This window comes from Oncorhynchus kisutch, linkage group LG19 (assembly GCF_002021735.2).
Source record: "Oncorhynchus kisutch isolate 150728-3 linkage group LG19, Okis_V2, whole genome shotgun sequence".
NCBI classification, from domain to species: Eukaryota; Metazoa; Chordata; class Actinopteri; order Salmoniformes; family Salmonidae; genus Oncorhynchus; species Oncorhynchus kisutch.
Genome location: NC_034192.2, coordinates 60,671,975 through 60,693,618, shown reverse-complemented (window position 1 = coordinate 60,693,618; position 21,644 = coordinate 60,671,975). Strand labels below are relative to the sequence as shown.

The 21,644-nt window shown below is 45.2% G+C and overlaps 1 protein-coding gene across 1 annotated transcript; it reads right to left on the bottom strand.

Moving 5' to 3' along the window:
- Window positions 1-689: 689 nt before the first annotated feature.
- On the bottom strand, window positions 690-16,927 carry LOC109910373 (platelet-derived growth factor receptor-like protein). The gene is made up of 8 exons (XM_031798669.1): window positions 16,423-16,927; window positions 15,855-16,033; window positions 15,320-15,462; window positions 6,642-6,793; window positions 6,206-6,312; window positions 5,226-5,412; window positions 3,449-3,588; window positions 690-1,569 (listed from the first exon to the last, which is right to left on the bottom strand). The coding sequence occupies exons 1-8, from the start codon at window positions 16,505-16,507 to the stop codon at window positions 1,336-1,338; spliced, it is 1,227 nt and encodes a 408-aa protein (XP_031654529.1). The 5' UTR covers window positions 16,508-16,927; the 3' UTR covers window positions 690-1,335.
- Between the last annotated feature and the right edge of the window lie 4,717 nt (window positions 16,928-21,644).

Sequence of the window (21,644 nt, the reverse complement as noted above, 5' to 3'; positions counted from 1 at the left end):
GGAGGAGTTTACACCGTACGCTCTGTCCCCGAACCTCTCATCACCCTCTCATTGAAGCTGAGACAGGAGCCCGTGAAGATCAGAGTGACATTGGACTGGGAAGGAAGGAAGGCTGACCTTCTCTGATCCACATTACAACGAACTCCCTCCACACCTTCACACACACCTTCACAAAGAAAGTCTTTCCGTGTCTGAGCAGTGGGTGTGAGACCTTCACCTTGAGGATCTTGCCAGTGAAGGTCAATATAGCGGCTGAACAGCCCAGATGACACCTCTGTGTACCACCTTTGGCATATTAAAATCTCACAATTTGTTAGAATTTTTTTTTGTACATTTCGGCGAGTTTCATTTCAAACCCACTTTTAGCACAGATTTGAAGTTAATGAAACTATTGATTGTTAAAGATTTCCGGACTCTTTATTTGAGCCTGATACACCTGAACCAAACAAACAACCGTTATGTTCAGACTGTTTGTGATCTCTATCTCTCTGTACCACCCAATATAACATAGTCGTTGTCCCCACAAGGCTCTGGTAAAAATGTGTGCACCATATAGGGAATAGTGTGCCATTTGGGGCACAGGCTCTGTCACTCTGTCGTACACCAAAATGATGCCTCATATTGACCTGTATTGGTCCATGACACAATCTGACCGTCAGACAATTAAAAACGCATTACAGAAGGTTATGTGTAGTCTACGAAAACATTTCTTTATTGAGACAAACAGGAAGTAGGAAGAGAGAACACTAGAGAAACCTGTCGGCAGTGGAAAGTTGGAGAGGAGATATTCCCACAAGTACAAAAGGAACACTACTTGCAACATAGAAACGCACACCAAAGAAGGTGAAGGTCTGATGATGGTCCTTTAAATCTGCATTGATACGGGAGCGTTGTTCTATTCTATTTATTATGTCTATATTCTATTTATTATGTCTATCAAAATACATTCACTACAATGTAGATGCTCAGAATGCTATCTGGCTCTCTCTATACCCCCCCTACCCCACTCCCTTTCTCTCTCTCCCCAATTTGCATTCTTCCGCCCAGCTTTCCCTTTCCCTCCGCCCTGTGTAAACCTTCTATGCTGTGTGTGTGGTAACTACTGGCTGTTTTAATATCCATGAGCTACTTGAGAGCTCACTCATTGAGCCCTATAGCTTCACAGTATACGTACATAGTAACGTCAGGAGTAGAATGGTCAATTAAAGCAAGGTTCCACCCATGGAATTAGAACCAACTCATTCTACAGTTCCAGTTCCATCTTGATAGGCTACTTCCTTCTCCTTCGTGGCTATGCCATCCTTCTCCCATTTCTGATCTGAAGTCTATTGACTCTCAGGGTTTTTTAGGCTTGGGCTTGTCTTTGACCTTATCCTTAGCAGCAGCCGCTAGCACTTTGATGGTGGTTGAGGTGGTTCTGGAGCCTTGCAGGTTCTGGGCGGTGCACGTGTAAGTCCCTCCGTCCACCTCCCTCACCTCATCCACCAGGAGGACGGTCTGGGACTGCTGCCTCCCCAGACCCCCTCCGTCCGGATGAACACTGTCCTGGGTGTACAGAGGCCTGCCGATCTGCCGATCACACAACCACAACACAGACACACAACCACAACACAGACACACAACCACAACACAGACACACAACCACAACACAAACACACAACCACAACACAGACACACAACCACAACACAGACACACAACCACAGTCAGACACACAAACACAGTCAGACACACAAACACAGCACAAAGAAAGAAGCAGGTTACAATTTTAGCCTCTCTGCACTGTACATAGCCTCTCTGTCCTGTACGTAGCCTCTCTGCACTGTACGTAGCCTCTCTGCACTGTACGTAGCCTCTCTGCACTGTACATAGCCTCTCTGCACTGTACGTAGCCTCTCTGCACTGTACGTAGCCTCTCTGCACTGTACGTAGCCTCTCTGCACTGTACGTAGCCTCTCTGCACTGTACATAGCCTCTCTGTCCTGTACGTAGCCTCTCTGCACTGTACGTAGCCTCTCTGCACTGTACATAGCCTCTCTGTCCTGTACATAGCCTCTCTGCACTGTACGTAGCCTCTCTGCACTGTACATAGCCTCTCTGTCCTGTACATAGCCTCTCTGCACTGTACGTAGCCTCTCTGCACTGTACGTAGCCTCTCTGTCCTGTACATAGCCTCTCTGCACTGTACATAGCCTCTCTGCACTGTACATAGCCTCTCTGCACTGTACATAGCCTCTCTGCACTGTACATAGCCTCTCTGTACTGTACGTAGCCTCTCTGTACTGTACGTAGCCTCTCTGTACTGTACATAGCCTCTGTCCTGTACGTAGCCTCTCTGCACTGTACGTAGCCTCTGTCCTGTACGTAGCCTCTCTGCACTGTACATAGCCTCTCTGCACTGTACGTAGCCTCTCTGTACTGTACGTAGCCTCTGTCCTGTACGTAGCCTCTCTGTACTGTACATAGCCTCTGTCCTGTACGTAGCCTCTCTGCACTGTACGTAGCCTCTGTCCTGTACGTAGCCTCTCTGTACTGTACGTAGCCTCTCTGCACTGTACGTAGCCTCTCTGTACTGTACGTAGCCTCTCTGCACTGTACGTAGCCTCTCTGCACTGTACGTAGCCTCTCTGCACTGTACGTAGCCTCTCTGTACTGTACGTTGCCTCTCTGCACTGTACGTAGCCTCTCTGCACTGTACGTAGCCTCTCTGCACTGTACGTAGCCTCTCTGCACTGTGCGTAGCCTCTGCACTGTACGTAGCCTCTCTGTACTGTACGTAGCCTCTGTCCTGTACGTAGCCTCTCTGTACTGTACGTAGCCTCTGTCCTGTACGTAGCCTCTCTGTACTGTACGTAGCCTCTGTCCTGTACGTAGCCTCTCTGCACTGTACATAGCCTCTGTCCTGTACGTAGCCTCTCTGTACTGTACGTAGCCTCTCTGCACTGTACGTAGCCTCTCTGCACTGTACGTAGCCTCTCTGTACTGTACGTAGCCTCTCTGTACTGTGCGTAGCCTCTGTCCTGTACATAGCCTCTCTGTACTGTACATAGCCTCTGTCCTGTACGTAGCCTCTCTGCACTGTACGTAGCCTCTGTCCTGTACGTAGCCTCTCTGTACTGTACGTAGCCTCTCTGTACTGTACGTAGCCTCTCTGTACTGTACGTAGCCTCTCTGCACTGTACGTAGCCTCTCTGCACTGTGCGTAGCCTCTCTGCACTGTACGTAGCCTCTCTGCACTGTATGTAGCTAAGTGTATAGCTAAGTGGCTAAGTGTATAGCTAAGTGGCTAAGTGTATAGCTAAGTGGTTAAGTGTATAGCTTCTGTCAAGAGGTTTCACATCATATAACAGGAGGTAGAGTATTGCACTTGTCCTGTAATCCTACTCTAGCTATTGATATGATAAATGATTGAACTCAAGCATAGCAGACCCAGTTAGCACAATGACATACCTGTTGCCCAGGGTACTCCCAGGTGAAGTCTATGACCACGTCCTGTTCTCCAATCACAGTACAGGTGACCTGTAGGTTCTGACCAATGGCCACAGAGTTGGAGGACGCCTGGATCACTGGGGTCGGGGGCGCCACAGGGTCTGGCAGCAGGGGACAACACAGATAGCCATAAGACTCCTGAACAGCTAATAAAATGGCTTCACAGACTATTTGCATTGACCCCCCCCCCTCCCCCCACGCTGCTGCTACTCTCTGTTATTATCTATGCAGAGTCACTTTAATAACTACCTATATGTACATATTACCTCAATTACCTCGACACCAGTGCCCCCGCACATCGACTCTGTACTGGTACCCCCTGTATATAGCCTCCACATTGACTCTGTACCGGTACCCCCTGTATATAGCCTCCACATTGACTCTGTACTGGTACCCCTGTATATAGCCTCCACATTGACTCTGTACCAGTACCCCCTGTATATAGCCTCCACATTGACTATGTACCAGTACCCCCTGTATATAGCCTCCACATGGACTCTGTACCGGTACCCCCTGTATATAGCCTCCACATTGACTCTGTACCGGTACCCCATGTATATAGCCTCCACATTGACTCTGTACCGGTACCCCCTGTATATAGCCTCCACATTGACTCTGTACCGGTACCCCCTGTATATAGCCTCCACACTGCCTCGGTACCGGTACCCCCTGTATATAGCCTCCACATTGACTCTGTACCAGTACCCCCTGTATATAGCCTCCACATTGACTATGTACCAGTACCCCCTGTATATAGCCTCCACATGGACTCTGTACCGGTACCCCCTGTATATAGCCTCCACATTGACTCTGTACCGGTACCCCATGTATATAGCCTCCACATTGACTCTGTACCGGTACCCCATGTATATAGTCTCCACATTCACTCTGTACCGGTACCCCCTGTATATAGCCTCCACATTGACTCTGTACCGGTACCCCATGTATATAGCCTCCACATTGACTCTGTACCGGTACCCCCTGTATATAGCCTCCACATTGACTCTGTACCAGTACCCCCTGTATATAGCCTCCACATTGACTATGTACCAGTACCCCCTGTATATAGCCTCCACATGGACTCTGTACCGGTACCCCCTGTATATAGCCTCCACATTGACTCTGTACCGGTACCCCCTGTATATAGCCTCCACATTGACTCTGTACCGGTACCCCATGTATATAGCCTCCACATTGACTCTGTACCGGTACCCCCTGTATATAGCCTCCACATTGACTCTGTACCAGTACCCCCTGTATATAGCCTCCACATTGACTCTGTACCGGTACCCCCTGTATATAGCCTCCACATTGACTCTGTACCGGTACCCCCTGTATATAGCCTCCACATTGACTCTGTACCAGTACCCCCTGTAAATAGCCTCCACATTGACTCTGTACCGGTACCCCATGTATATAGCCCTGCTATTGTTATTTACTGCTGCTCTTTAATTATTTGTTGTTCTTATTTCTTACTTTTGGGGGGGTATTTTCTTAAAACTGCATTGTTGGTTAAGGGCTTGTAAGTAAGGATTTCATTGTAAGGTCTACACCTGTTCTATTCGGTGCGTGTGACTAATACAATTGTATTTAATATATAACAGTCAATATGTCTGCCAGTCCCCCCATCAAGGAACGTTGACAAGGAATGCCCGCACTAGTCATTTCAACTCTATGAGTCGGCTACCCCCTGGAGAAGAAGCTAGCTGTTGTTTAAGGTACGAATCCACGGACTTACAGTTGACGTATATGAGCATGTACTTGACGGAGCTCTGCCTGAGGTTTCCAAGGCTGGCAACGCAGTACAGCTCCCCGGCGTGGTGCAGCTTAGGCCGGTGGATAGTGAATCCTTGTTTAACGTTAAACGTGATCTCCGCCCCGTCCACCGCCACCTCTCCCGGGGGAAACTCCCGGTGCAGAGACACCTGAGGATGACCAGGTGCGTTAATTATTATGGCAGTGTCCATAATTTTTTTTATTTTTAAAACCTTTATTTAACCAGGCAAGTCAGTTAAGAACACATTCTTATTTTCAATGACGGCCTGGGAACAGTGGGTTAACTGCCTGTTCAGGGGCAGAACGACAGATTTTGTACCTTGTCAGCTCGGGGGGTTTGAACTCGTAACCACTAGGCTACCCTGCCGCCCCATAATAGGCAGTGGTGGGAAAAAGTACCCAATCGTCATACTTAAGTAAAAGAAACCTTAATAGAAAATGACATTAAAGTAATAAAAGTCACCCAGTAAAATACTACTTGAGTAAAAGTCCAAAAGTATTTGGTTTTAAATATACTTAAAATATCAAAGGTAAATGTAATCACTAAAATAGACTTAACTATCAAAAGTTCAAAGTTCAGGGTCTTAAACAAAACAACAACTACTTTGAAACAAAAGTATCCACCTCACATGGTTGTAGGCACACACAAAAAGAAGACACCCGTACCATGTCAGATATAGAGATGAAATGTATTCAATTTTGAGTTTTTACATCCAAATATTACATTTTATATACATCACGGAGGACTGAAATATAACAAATATGATAGGCACATGGTCAAATGTGCTTATGACAAGGCTTGTAATGCATTATAACTGTGTCCCAATGCATTATATACCTCTATAACTGTTAAGTTTTAAAAAATTCTAAGCAAAAATGTACTTTCAAAGAGGTAATTCTGTATTATCTAATCTAATCCCACCAGATCTGTTCTGAACTCACCTTGGCGTCAGGTGATGTCACCTGACAGGGGAGAACTGTTGGCCAATTGGTCCTCAGCTGGATGACCTCATAGTAGGAGGAAGAGGGGACAAACAGCTCCTGTGGGTCTGGGGGGAGGGGCAGACAACTGTTATACAGTGCGGCTCATATGATGCCCTATTTCCTATATGTTGCACTATTTTTGAACAGAACCCTATGGGTCCCTGATCAAACGTACCGCACTATATAGGGAACAGGGTGCTTTTTGGGACCTGGTGATTACACTGGCTTGTGTCTCGGTTCATCCTAATTCCAACCCCAATGTAAATGCATTTATTTGGTCAAAGAATGGGTATTTTGGCCCTGGTCAAATGTAGTGCACTACATGGAAACTAGGGTGCCTTATGGGGCGTAGCCATGGTAACAACTCCTATGTCAGGAGGCCGGGACTTAGTACCAGGGAAGAAGACAAAGACTTTGACAGCCTTGTCGTACACCTTCCTGCAGTCCCTGTCTTCACAGTACATGGGGAAGCAGGTGTATTCTCCAGTGTCTGCTCCTGTAGAGTTGGACAGGGTCAGGGTGCCATACCGGTCATGCTGCACCGTCCTGTACGAACACAAAGAAACAAGAGTCCCTCACACCAGAGCCACACAGGCCTACATACAGTATCTCTATACAAACAAAGAGATGAGAAATGAGTCCCTCACACCAGAGCCACACAGGCCTACATACAGTATCTCTATACAAACAAAGAGATGAGAAATGAGTCCCTCACACCAGAGCCACACAGGCCTACATACAGTATCTCTATACAAACAAAGAGATGAGAAATGAGTCCCTCACACCAGATGCGCACAAAGATTTTTTCTTTAACGAGTCCAACGCGAAGGATACACTGCTTTCTTGGGAATGGGCCCATATCCCCGACGGAGAAAAAGGGGGCAGAGGTCGGGCTGCCTTCTGAGAATTTGTAGGCAGGTGAGTAAACCTCCACTACCATCCCTACTATTGATCAAGACTATCCAGGAAGATTAAACTACCAACGGGACATCAAAAACTGTAATATCTTGTGTTTCTCCGAGTCGTGGCTGAGCGACGACACGGATAATATAGAGCTGACAGGATTTTTTTCAATCATCGGCAGGACAGAGAACCTACGTCTGGGAAGACGAGGGGCGGGGTTGTATGTCTATTTGTCAATAACAGCTGGTACGAGATGTCTAATATTAAAGAAGTCTCGAGGTATTGCTCGCCTGAGGTAGAGTACCTTATGATAAGCTGTAGACCACACTATCTACAGAGAGAATACTCAATATTTTTTGTAGCCATCTATTTACCATCACAAACTGATGCTGGCACTAAGACTCAATGAGCTGTATAAGAGGCCATAAGCAAACAAGAAAATGCTCATCCTTGTGTCCGTGGACTTTAATGCAGGCAAACATAAATCAGTTTTACCTCATTTCTACCAGCATATCACATGTTCAACCAGAGGGAAAAAAACTCTAGATCACCTTTACTCCACACACAGAGATGCGTACAAAGCTCTCCCTCGCCCTCCATTTGGCAAATCTGACCATAATTCTATCCTCCTGATTCCCGCTTACAAGCAAAAACTAAAGCAGGAAGTACCAGTGACTCGCTCACTACGGAAGTGGTCAGATGACGTGAATTCTATGCTATAGGACTCTTCTGCACAGACTGAAACATTTTCCGGGATTCATCCAATTTTTATTTTTATTTTATTTTTTTATTTCACCTTTATTTAACCAGGTAGGCTAGTTGAGAACAAGTTCTCATTTACAACTGCGACCTGGCCAAGATAAAGCATAGCAGTGTGAGCATACAACAAAGAGTTACACATGGAGTAAACAATTAACAAGTCAATAACACAGTAGAAAACGAAGGGGGGGTCTATATACAATGTGTGCAAAAGGCATGAGGAGGTAGGCAAATAATTACAATTTTGCAGATTAACACTGGAGTGATAAAAGATCAGATGGTCATGTACAGGTAGAGATATTGGTGTGCAGAAGAGCAGAAAAGTAAATAAATAGAAACAGTACGGGGATGAGGTAGGTGAAAAGGGTGGGCTATTTACCAATAGACTATGTACAGCTGCAGCGATCGGTTAGCTGCTCAGATAGCTGATGTTTGAAGTTGGTGAGGGAGATAAAAGTCTCCAACTTCAGCGATTTTTGCAATTCGTTCCAGTCACAGGCAGCAGAGTACTGGAACGAAAGGCGGCCAAATGAGGTGTTGGCTTTAGGGATGATCAGTGAGATACACCTGCTGGAGCGCGTGCTACGGATGGGTGTTGCCATCGTGACCAGTGAGCTGAGATAAGGCGGAGCTTTACCTAGCATAGACTTGTAGATGACCTGGAGCCAGTGGGTCTGGCGACGAATATGTAGCGAGGGCCAGCCGACTAGAGCATACAAGTCGCAGTGGTGGGTAGTATAAGGTGCTTTAGTGACAAAACGGATGGCACTGTGATAGACTGCATCCAGTTTGCTGAGTAGAGTGTTGGAAGCCATTTTGTAGATGACATCGCCGAAGTCGAGGATCGGTAGGATAGTCAGTTTTACTAGGGTAAGCTTGGCGGCTTGAGTGAAGGAGGCTTTGTTGCGGAATAGAAAGCCGACTCTTGATTTGATTTTCGATTGGAGATGTTTGATATGAGTCTGGAAGGAGAGTTTGCAGTCTAGCCAGACACCTAGGTACTTATAGACGTCCACATATTCTAGGTCGGAACCATCCAGGGTGGTGATGCTAGTCGGGCATGCAGGTGCAGGCAGCGACCGGTTGAAAAGCATGCATTTGGTTTTACTAGCGTTTAAGAGCAGTTGGAGGCCACGGAAGGAGTGTTGTATGGCATTGAAGCTTGTTTGGAGGTTAGATAGCACAGTGTCCAAAGACGGGCCGAAAGTATATAGAATGGTGTCGTCTGCGTAGAGGTGGATCAGGGAATCGCCCGCAGCAAGAGCAACATCATTGATATACACAGAGAAAAGAGTCGGCCCGAGAATTGAACCCTGTGGCACCCCCATAGAGACTGCCAGAGGACCGGACAGCATGCCCTCCGATTTGACACACTGAACTCTGTCTGCAAAGTAATTGGTGAACCAGGCAAGGCAGTCATCCGAAAAAACCGAGGCTACTGAGTCTGCCGATAAGAATATGGTGATTGACAGAGTCGAAAGCCTTGGCGAGGTCGATGAAGACGGCTGCACAGTACTGTCTTTTATCGATGGCGGTTATGATGTCGTTTAGTACCTTGAGTGTGGCTGAGGTGCACCCATGACCGGCTCGGAAACCAGATTGCACAGCGGAGAAGGTACGGTGGGATTCGAGATGGTCAGTGACCTGTTTGTTGACTTGGCTTTCGAAGACCTTAGATAGGCAGGGCAGGATGGATATAGGTCTGTAACAGTTTGGGTCCAGGGTGTCTCCCCCTTTGAACAGGGGGATGACTGCGGCAGCTTTCCAATCCTTGGGGATCTCAGACGATATGAAAGAGAGGTTGAACAGGCTGGTAATAGGGGTTGCGACAATGGTGGCAGATAGTTTCAGAAATAGAGGGTCCAGATTGTCAAGCCCAGCTGATTTGTACGGGTCCAGGTTTTGCAGCTCTTTCAGAACATCTGCTATCTGGATTTGGGTAAAGGAGAACCTGGAGAGGCTTGGGCGAGGAGCTGCGGGGGGGGCGGAGCTGTTGGCCGAGGTTGAAGTAGCCAGGCGGAAGGCATGGCCAGCCGTTGAGAAATGCTTATTGAAGTTTTCGATAATCATGGATTTATCAGTGGTGACCGTGTTACCCAGCCTCAGTGCAGTGGGCAGCTGGGAGGAGGTGCTCTTGTTCTCCATGGACTTCACAGTGTCCCAGAACTTTTTGGAGTTGGAGCTACAGGATGCAAACTTCTGCCTGAAGAAGCTGGCCTTAGCTTTCCTGACTGACTGCGTGTATTGGTTCCGGACTTCCCTGAACAGTTGCATATCACGGGGACTATTCGATGCTATTGCAGTCCGCCACAGGATGTTTTTGTGCTGGTCGAGGGCAGTCAGGTCTGGGGTGAACCAAGGGCTGTATCTGTTCTTAGTTCTGCATTTTTTGAACGGAGCATGCTTATCTAAAATGGTGAGGAAGTTACTTTTAAAGAATGACCAGGCATCCTCAACTGACGGGATGAGGTCAATGTCCTTCCAGGATACCCGGGCCAGGTCGATTAGAAAGGCCTGCTCACAGAAGTGTTTTAGGGAGCGTTTGACAGTGATGAGGGGTGGTCGTTTGACTGCGGCTCCGTAGCGGATACAGGCAATGAGGCAGTGATCGCTGAGATCCTGGTTGAAGACAGCGGAGGTGTATTTGGAGGGCCAGTTGGTCAGGATGACGTCTATGAGGGTGCCCTTGTTTACAGAGTTAGGGTTGTACCTGGTGGGTTCCTTGATGATTTGTGTGAGATTGAGGGCATCTAGCTTAGATTGTAGGACTGGCGGGGTGTTAAGCATATCCCAGTTTAGGTCACCTAACAGAACAAACTCTGAAGCTAGATGGGGGGCGATCAATTCACAAATGGTGTCCAGGGCACAGCTGGGAGCTGAGGGGGGTCGGTAGCAGGCGGCAACCGTGAGAGACTTATTTCTGGAGAGAGTAATTTTCAAAATTAGTAGTTCGAACTGTTTGGGTATGGACCTGGAAAGTATGACATTACTTTGCAGGCCATCTCTGCAGTAAACTGCAACTCCTCCCCCTTTGGCAGTTCTATCTTGACGGAAGATGTTATAGTTGGGTATGGAAATCTCTGAATTTTTGGTGGCCTTCCTGAGCCAGGATTCAGACACAGCAAGGACATCAGGGTTAGCAGAGTGTGCTAAAGCAGTGAGTAAGACAAACTTAGGGAGGAGGCTTCTGATGTTGACATGCATGAAACCAAGGCTTTTTCGAACACAGAAGTCAACAAATGAGGGTGCCTGGGGACATGCAGGGCCTGGGTTTACCTCCACATCACCCGCGGAACAGAGAAGGAGTAGTATGAGGGTGCGGCTAAAGGCTATCAAAACTGGTCGCCTAGAGCGTTGGGGACAGAGAATAAGAGGAGCAGGTTTCTGGGCATGGTAGAATATATTCAGGGCATAATGCGCAGACAGGGGTATGGTGGGGTGCGGGTACAGCGGAGGTAAGCCCAGGCACTGGGTGATGATGAGAGAGGTTGTATCTCTGGACATGCTGGTAGTAATGGGTGAGGTCACCGCATGTGTGGGAGGTGGGACAAAGGAGTTATCAGGGGTATGAAGAGTGGAACTAGGGGCTCCATTGTGAACTAAAACAATGATAACTAACCTGAACAACAGTATACAAGGCATATTGACATTTGAGAGAGACATACAGCGAGGCATACAGTAATCACAGGTGTTGAATTGGGAAAGCTAGCTAAAACAGTAGGTGAGACAACAGCTAATCAGCTAGCACAACAACAGCAGGTAAAATGGCGTAGACTAGGCAACGGGGCCAACAGATAAAACAAACAGGCAGAATGGAGTACCGTGATTTATGGACAGTCCAGCGTGCATCAGCTATGTAGCCAAGAGATCAGTGTCCAGGGGGCAGCGGTGGATGGGGAAGGGAAGCTGGACTGGCGAGTGTTATCCAGGTTAAAAAAACGAACAATGACTAAATAGCTTGTAGCTAGTTAGCTGGTTAGCTTCTGGAGGTTCTTGAGTGTGTTCTAAAAATAAATAAAAAAATTATAGCGATTCCGTATCACATTGGGTGAGGCAGGTTTCCGGAAGGTATAAACAAATTAAAAGTCAAAAGAGATAGAAAGTAAATATGGGTCCGGTGGGCGTTTGGGACGCGGCGATTCAGGCGGTTAGCAGGCCTGTGCTAACAAGCTAACAGTTTGTAGGCCCGGGCTAGACAAGGTAGCAGTTAGCGGACCGGAGCTGGACAAGCTAGCAGTTAGCAGGCCGAATTAGCAAGCAGGGAGATAGCGAGGGCTAGAGAGTTAGCCTTTGGGGGACGTCGCGATGGGGTGAGTCTGTTTATTCCTCTTCATGCGGTGACATCGATAGACCGGTCGTGGGCCCGGGTATTGTAGCTCAGGAGTATGCTACGGTGGTAGCGCAGGCCGGGCTAGCTTCAAGCTAAGTGGGTGGAAACGCTAGCCAGGGGTAATCGTCCAGGGTTGCGGTTTAGCTAGATAGCTAGTTGTGAAGATCCAGCGTATTTGGAAGCTTAGGTTTAGCAAAATGTTTTTAAAGGGATAGCTATGTAAAAAACGAAAAATATGTAAAAAAAACGAAAAATAAACAAAATATAAACAAAATATACAGGGACACGACACGACAGGACGACTTACTGCTACGCCATCTTGGATTCAGAATGGCACAAGGAGCATACCACCTCAGTCATCGGCTTCATCTATAAGTGACTACACCTCAGCTTTCAACACCATAGTGCCCACAGCTCATCACTAAGCTAAGGACCCTGGGACTAAACACCCCCCTCTGCAACTGGATCCTGGACTTCCAGACGGGCCACCCACAGGTGGTAAGGGAAGACAACAACATGTCTGCCATGCTGATCCTCAACACGGGGGCTCCTCAGGGGTGCGTGCTTAGTCCCCTCCTGTACTCAATTTTCACCCTCGACTGCGTGGCCATGCACGACTCCAACACCATCATTAAGTTTGCTGACGACACAAGAGCTGTAGGCCTGATCACCGACTGTCACGCCCTGGTCGAAGTATTTTGTGTTTATCTTCATGTATTGGGTCAGGCCAGGGTGTGGCATGGGTTTTTGTATGTGGTGTGTAAATATTGGGATTGTAGCTAGTGGGGTGATCTAGCAAGGTCTATGGCTGTCTGGAGTGGTTCTCAATCAGAGGCAGGTGTTTATCGTTGTCTCTGATTGGGAACCATATTTAGGCAGCCATATTCTTTGAGTTTGTCGTGGGTGATTGTCCTTAGTGTCCTTGTTCCTATCTTTGTTAGTTTTCACAAGTCTAGGCTGTTTCGGTTTTCGTTTCGTTCATTACGTTCCTTGTTTTGTAGTGTTTGTGGTCATTCGTGTTTACGTTGTTCATTAAACATGGATCGCAATCTACACGCTGCATTTTGGTCCGACTCTCCTTCACACCTAGAAAACCGTTACACCGACAATGATAAGACAGCATATAGAGAGGTCAGAGAACTGGCAGTGTGGTGCCAGGACAACAACTTTTCCCTCAAGGTGAGCAAGACAAAGGAGCTGATTGTGGACTACAGGAAAAGGCGGGCCGAACAGGCCCCCATTAACATTGACGGGGCTGTAGTGAAGGGGGACGAGTATTTCAAGTTCCTTGGTGTCCACATCACCAACAAACTATCATGGTCCAAAGACAGCAAGACAGTAGTGAAGAGGGCACGATAACACATTTTCCCCCTCAGGAGACTGAAAAGATTTGTCATGGGTCCCCAGATCTTCAAAAAGTTCTACAGCTGCACCATCGAGAGCTGGTTGCATCATCGCCTGGTAAGGCAACTCCTCGGCAACTCCTCGGTCTCGTACCGCAAGGCGCTACAGAGGGTAGTGCATACGGCCCAGTACTTCACTGGGAACAAGCTTCCTGCTATCCAGGATTTATATACTCGGCGGTGTCAAAGGAAAGCCCAAAAACTTGTCAGAGATTCCAGTCACCCAAGTCATAGCGGTCTAGGACCAAAAGTCTAGGACCAAAATACTCCTTAACAGCTTCTACCCCCCAAGCCATAAGACTGCTGAACAATGAATCCAATAGCCACCCAGACTATTTACAATGACCCCCCCCCCCCCACCCCTCCAATTGTTTTTATACCTCTGCCACTCACTGTTATTATCCATGCATAGTCACTTCACCCCTACCTACATGTACAAAATGACCTCGTCTAACCTGTACCCCCACACACTGACTCGGTACCGGTACCCCCTGTATATAGCCTCCACACTGACTCGGTACCGGTACCCCCTGTATATAGTCTCCACACTGACTCGGTACTGGTACCCCCTGTATATAGCCTCCACACTGACTCTGTACCGGTATCCCCTGTATATAGCCTCCACATTGACTCTGTACCGGTACCCCCTGTATATAGCCTCCACATTGACTCGGTACCGGTACCCCCTGTATATAGCCTCCACATTGACTCTGTACCGGTACCCCCTGTATATAGCCTCCACATTGACTCTGTACCGGTACCCCCTGTATATAGCCTCCACATTGACTCGGTACCGGTGCCCCCTGTATATAGCCTCCACATTGACTCTGTACCGGTACCCCCTGTATATAGCCTCCACATTGATTCTGTACCAGTACCCCTTGTATATAGCCTCCACATTGACTCTGTACCGGTATCCCCTGTATATAGCCTCCACATTGACTCTGTACCGGTATCCCCTGTATATAGCCTCCACATTGACTCTGTACCGGTACCCCCTGTATATAGCCTCCACATTGACTCTGTACCGGTACCCCCTGTATATAGCCTCCACATTGACTTTGTACCGGTACCCCCTGTATATAGCCTCCACACTGACTCGGTACCGGTACCCCCCTGTATATAGCCTCCACATTGACTCTGTACCAGTACCCCCTGTATATAGCCTCCACATTGACTCTGTACCGGTACCCCCTGTATATAGCCTCCACATTGACTCTGTACCAGTACCCCCTGTATATAGCCTCCACATTGACTCTGTACCGGTACCCCCTGTATATAGCCTCCACATTGACTCTGTACCAGTACCCCCTGTATATAACCTCGGTATTGTTATCTTATTATGTTATTTTTTTATTGTTTTTTACTTTAGTTATTTGGTAAATATTTTCTTAACTCTTTCTTGAACTGAACAGTGGGTTAAGGGCTTGTAAGTCAGAATGTCACAGTAAGGTCGCATGTCACAAGTGAAGTTTGATTTGATTTGATGACTTGATGGCAACTAACATTGGACTATCCTGGCAAGACGTCGTTTTAATTATTTAAGTTTCATACAGGCAAGTCAACATTGAGACAGGTCACTTTTTCTAGTGAGCCCTTGTTGCCGCGGAGGCCTGTTTCCATGGCACCCTGTCCCATGACATCATCAAGGCCCCCCCCCCCCCCCTGGAGTCTCACCTGAGTCTCCCCTCATCGTCCTCCTCCAGGTAAACAGGAACGCCCCACTCAACAGGGTTCCCTTTACACCTCAGCTCCAGGGTGTCACCGGACCGGATGCTCAGACTGTCGGCGACACGCCGGAACTTCCCCTTGTTCACCACCTATGGTATAAACCAGGGGAGGAGAAACAGGTTTACCTTTACCTGTTCATTATGTTAAAACACAAGAGAAGCACTGCTTTTCTCTAGCATCACTTGTTTTTTTCAAGATGATGTGTTGTATGTGTTTATTATGTGTTGTTCAAGCTTCGTCAGAGCTCTTGTGAATGTTTGTCATTTGCAATTATTAGTAGACGTTTGCTCCACCAACATCTGTTGATTGTGTCAAATATCTCAAACATGCAAGTGTTTTTTGAGTTGTGTTCATAATGCTTATCTTTAATGTACACTATGTATATGTACAGGTTTGTATGAAGATGGCAGCTTGAAGATTATGAAAACACAAAACAAAGCATATTCTCTCGCAAATCATTTGAAATGTCTTCAACCTTTACCTGTGTCAGGTGAACAGGTCCCTGGTTGACTGCTGATGGGGGAGCCGGTGTTGCTTTAGCCCTGGGTTTGGGTTTGGTTGTGGCTTTACCTGCTCCCCTCACTGGTTTACCCTTACTGGATTTGGGCTTACGGTCTGGTGGGGTGGTCCGTCCCTCCTGCTCATCCTGCTGGCACTGTCCTGCAGAGCAAGTGTCCAATATTGAATTTGTATTCTTTGAAATACACTTAACCATCGTCACAAGCACAGTATGTTCCAGGTCAATGGAACAAATTAACACATGAAGAGTCTAATGTTGATTTGATGTTAGATTAAAACATTACAGTATGCCATTGGTAACCATACTTGGGCAATAACAGGAAGTTCCTCCAAAGGAATTTACTATACAGACAGACAGCATGAGGTGAAATCAAATTAAATGTAACTAACTCAAGAAATGCCATCAAAGTTCACAATAAGTCAGAGTAATGCAACCATCTACTAATCTCCTCCTGCACCTCACTAGCCTTGTGTACGTTTAGGAATGCACATTATCCACAGCCACACAGAGAGGAAATAAAGTCACTTACCAAACTCCAGGATTAACCCACAGATGAGGAAAGCCCCCAATAATACCAGCCTCCACTTCTCCCCTGAGCCGTTTACTGGCACCATGTCTCCTGTGATGTACAGACCAACGAACCCACCGACTGACTGACTGAAAGATTAACAGTTCACAAGGTTCACAACCGCAGAACCACAGGGAACGCAACAAGGAGAGAAAGACGTGAAAATGAAAGAAGGGGGTAGAGAGAGAAGGAGAGAGGGAGGGAGAAGGAGGTTTGCTGCGTGACTGCGAAATGAGTGGTCAGTTGTTTAGCCAAATCACACACATTCCTCAACTGACCAAAAGAGAATGAAAGAAAGAAATAGAGAGAGGGAGAAGTAGAGAGAGAGAGAGAGAGAGAGAGCGAGCAAGGGAAAGAGGGAGAGAGGGAGAAGTAGAGAGAGAGAGAGAAGCAGATAGAGAGAGAGAGAGAGAGAGAGAGAGAGAGAGAGAGAGAGAGAGAGAGAGAGAGAGAGAGAGTCTCCCCAAATTCTTCCTGTGGTGCTCAATGGAGCCATTCAGGGGCCTATGGTCCAATCAGGGGCCGGGAATGGAGGCCCCTCCACCCTGCTACGTCTGGGACTGCTGAGACTGTTTATTTAGCTGGAGAAGTGGAGTGAGAGAGAGAAAAAGCTTTGCATAGTAGCAGTGGCCCTCTGAACTACCTTGAAGATAGTAAATACCAGTTGTCATTGTGTTGATGTTAAGGTGTTTTGGTTAGGTTAGACTTTTTGTTTCGCTGGAGCAGTGAAGAAAGAGGGGCATGGCAGGCTGGCAGTGGCCCTCTGAAGTACAGAAGCGATATCTTTTAAAAGTAAACAACAGGGTCATGTATAATAGTACACTTTTCATCAGATTTAGTTTGTTTAGCTGGAGAGGTGGGATAGAGAGAGAGAAGCATGATCAACCTGAACTACCGTGCTTGCATACCTTGAAGACAGAAATCCAGTATACTCTATAACAGTTTTTCCTTAAGGTCTTGTGTTTTCACCCACATACACAAAAGCTCCTCTGAGGTTGTAAATAAATGGATCAGATGTTTCTAGGAGTAATGTATTGCACCATTTTGGAAAACAGGAAGCTAACAACAATTATGTTTCTAACGCAGTGTTGTGGAAGCTACTCTGAAAAGATTGTTTTTACCAAAGCTACTGGAAGAAGTTAAGCTACACTAAACCTACTTTTAAGAACAAATAAAGTTACTAAAGTTACTTTAGTAAAAGAGTTCAATACATCAAATAAATCTAAATATAGATAACCTACTAGTTGAACTGCATGTGGTTTACTACTCCCCAGCACTAGTGTGGGGGCCTACTGTTTATGGAAGCGTATAGCTGCCATCATTCAAATGAAACGATATATGCTTCCATATCTATAACTATTGATTTGTTCCATTATAATATAGGTTGTCGAATAGATAACAGCATAGCAATAAAGAAACCTCTTACAGTTTAAACTCTACGTGATCAGTGGTGGAGAAAAAAAAGGACCCAAATGTCAAAACTTGAGTAAAAGTGAAAAGTCACCCAGTAAAATACTACTTGAGTAATAGTGAAAGTCACCCAGTAAAATACTACTTGAGTAATAGTGAAAGTCACCCAGTAAAATACTACTTGAGTAATAGTGAAAGTCACCCAGTAAAATACTACTTGAGTAAAAGTGAAAGTCACCCAGTAAAATACTACTTGAGTAAAAGTGAAAGTCACCCAGTAAAATACCACTTGAGTAAAAGTGAAAGTCACCCAGTAAAATACTACTTGAGTAAAAGTGAAAAGTCACCCAGTAAAATACTACTTGAGTAAAAGTTTTAAAAAGTATTTGTTTTTAAATATATTTTAAGTATCAACAGTAAATGTAATTGATAAAATGTACTTAACTATCAAAAGTTAAACTGTAAGTATAAATCATTTCAAATTCCTTATATTAAGCAAAACATTTTTTTTACATTTAATTGACTGATAGCCAGGGGCACACTCCAACATTCTGACACCATTTACAAACGAAGCATTTGAAAATACTGTGTGATGGAATAGTTTGAGATCAGTTAGCACAGGGAGATAAGAGTTCATCAAGGCACTTCTGTGGAAAGACGTGACCTGAACATGCCGGAATAACATACACACACCAACAAACACACACAATAAAATCACTCCTGCGGGACCTCTGGGGAGCTACGTTTTGCTTTGATGTGAATTACAGTACCACATCAAAGCCACCCATATCTACAAATGTACTGCCCTTTCCACCTATGGTCTACGCAATGTTTATTTTACCACAACATACACATATCAATGCTTTCTATTGCATAGAAGATAAAAGTACACCTCTTTGTTTTAAACCTGCATGGAATATATAGGGTAATTAAAAAGTAGACTACTGGAATGTGTCCTGTATGGGGTAATTAAAGAGTAGACTACTGGAATGTGTCCTGTATGGGGTAATTAAAAAGTAGACTACTGGAATGTGTCCTGTATGGGGTAATTAAAGAGTAGACTACTGGAATGTGTCCTGTATGGGGTAATTAAAGAGTAGACTACTGGAATGTGTCCTGTATGGGGTAATTAAAAAGTAGACTACTGGAATGTGTCCTGTATGGGGTAATTAAAGAGTAGACTACTGGAATGTGTCCTGTATGGGGTAATTAAAGAGTAGACTACTGGAATGTGTCCTGTATGGGGTAATTAAAGAGTAGACTACTGGAATGTGTCCTGTATGGGGTAATTAAAGAGTAGACTACTGGAATGTGTCCTGTATGGGGTAATTAAAGAGTAGACTACTGGAATGTGTCCTGTATGGGGTAATTAAAAAGTAGACTACTGGAATGTGTCCTGTATGGGGTAATTAAAGAGTAGACTACTGGAATGTGTCCTGTATGGGGTAATTAAAGAGTAGACTACTGGAATGTGTCCTGTATGGGGTAATTAAAGAGTAGACTACTGGAATGTGTCCTGTATGGGGTAATTAAAGAGTAGACTACTGGAATGTGTCCTGTATGGGGTAATTAAAAAGTAGACTACTGGAATGTGTCCTGTATGGGGTAATTAAAGAGTAGACTACTGGAATGTGTCCTGTATGGGGTAATTAAAGAGTAGACTACTGGAATGTGTCCTGTATGGGGTAATTAAAGAGTAGACTACTGGAATGTACTGCGTACTACATGGTACCTAATAAACTCTACTGTATCTCAGGTCTAGATGTCTGTGCTGTGTGAGTGTGCTAAACCTTGCTTTAGGAATGACTTGCTAAGCCATGATTATGGCATGGCCTAGGTAACAACATGTAAATGGTTCTCTTGTTCCCCATTAACACAGGGAGGTAAGTGTCACGCTATGAACATGTCCCAAATTGCACTAGAGCCATATAAGAGCCAGTCAAAAGTAGCGCACTATATAGGGAATAGGGTGCTATATGGGATACAAGCTATGCTAGCTCTTTATCCCAGCTTAGCACCGCCTACATCACCGGCTCGGTCAATGGAAAACACGTGTGTTGCAGTTTATGAATGACCTAAGTAAGAAGGCTTTGACGAAAAATGGGATATGATCAAGTTTATTTGGGATATCAGCATTGTAGACATACACATTTTTACATTTACATTATGAAACAATAAAACATCATTGTGTTAAAGGGGGGGGTTGTGGGGGGGGGGGGGGGGTTGTGGGGAGGGGGTTGTGGGGGGGGGGGGGGTTGTGGGGGGGGATTCATATTTACATTATGAAACAATAAAACATCATTGTGTTAAAATCTTGAAATAAGCTATGCACTAGGGGGGGTTGGGGTGGGGGTTGTGGGGGGGGAGGGGGTTGTGGGGGGGGGGGGGTTGTGGGGGGGGGGTTGTGGGGGGGGGTGTTGTGGGGGGGGGGAGAGGTGTTGGGGGGGTTGTGGGGGGGGATTCATATTTACATTCTACACGCGTTTATGTTTTGAAACATGTATTAAACTGGACCCTATGAAATGGCAGAATAAATCTACTTTGGATTTAAAACTTATATATATTTAATATTTTTATAATATTTATATATTTAAATGCTTCCTTCCGGTATCATTTCTTGGACAATCACAAGTTGACAAGTAGGATAAAGCATTATACTAAGCTACCTGCCGTCATTGTAAATAAGAATTTGTTCTTAAACTGACTTGCCTATTTAAAAATAAAGGTTTAAATAAATACAAATATTTGTTTTAAACTTTTGCACATCGTCAGTCACATCTTAGTTCACAGGAAACAAAACATCAACTAAACTGGTTGAATTTTTTTTATTAATTAGCGAGGGTAACTTTCCTGAAGAAAAAAAAATGTGTGTGCTTGCTTCAACTATCCAAAAATTATTTAGATATGGTAGTACAGTAAGTAAAATTTTTTTAAAAAAGTTGAATAACTTTTTTTGAAAAATGGTCCCAATGATTTTTTGGGATGCGACTGGCATAAACAGTTGAAGAGTAGTACTATCCCAATAAAATCTACATTGTAAATCTAAGACCATTTAAATGTTCTGTGTTTTTTGTCATCATAGTTCAAAAAGTAAAAATAGTATCAATGTGATTTTCTCAAACAACCTGGTCGGCAAGTACACTAATACGCCTGGAGTATGTAGGAATACAACAGTTGTTCTCTCTTTCGGCAAGCACACTACCTGCTCTTGCTGCTCTGAAAACACTTTCCCCTCATCATGTTGTAATGGAAAAGTGATGATACATCAGGTAAACTGCTTGAACTTACATCTGATAAGTTGTTAGAGCTCGTTACATTAGTTGACATTATCTTGAGGTGTGGCCAGACAATCTTTCAATGGCCTCTGATTAATACAGAGAGAATAACTTATCTCCATGTTCCAACTCTCTTACAACATCAAGAGACGTAAAAGTAGATTAAATCACAATCTCTAAACTCATAACCCAGTCTCACGTGGACTAAACAGCTGACTAAATCAACTCATAACCCAGTCTCACATGGACTAAACAGCTGACTAAATCAACTCATAACCCAGTCTCACATGGACTAAACAGCTGACTAAATCAACTCATAACCCAGTCTCACATGGACTAAACAGCTGACTAAATCAACCCACAAAACTTGTAATGCATTTCCTTTGGACATTTCTTGTTCTATCTATCCCAATACTGCATGAAAAAAACATTGAGAAAACAAATATATTTTATCAATCACAGTGATATCTCCTCATAAAATACATTATTTTAAAGTTG

Bases quoted from the DNA above. Each gene is read 5' to 3' on its own strand.
- LOC109910373 (XM_031798669.1), bottom strand. From the start codon at position 16,507: ATGGTGCCAGTAAACGGCTCAGGGGAGAAGTGGAGGCTGGTATTATTG. The intron at 16,034-16,422 runs GTAAGTGACTTT...CTTGCTCTGCAG, and splicing joins TGGGTTAATCCTGGAGTTTG to GACAGTGCCAGCAGGATGAG. The intron at 15,463-15,854 runs GTAAAGGTTGAA...TTTATACCATAG, and splicing joins GACCTGTTCACCTGACACAG to GTGGTGAACAAGGGGAAGTT.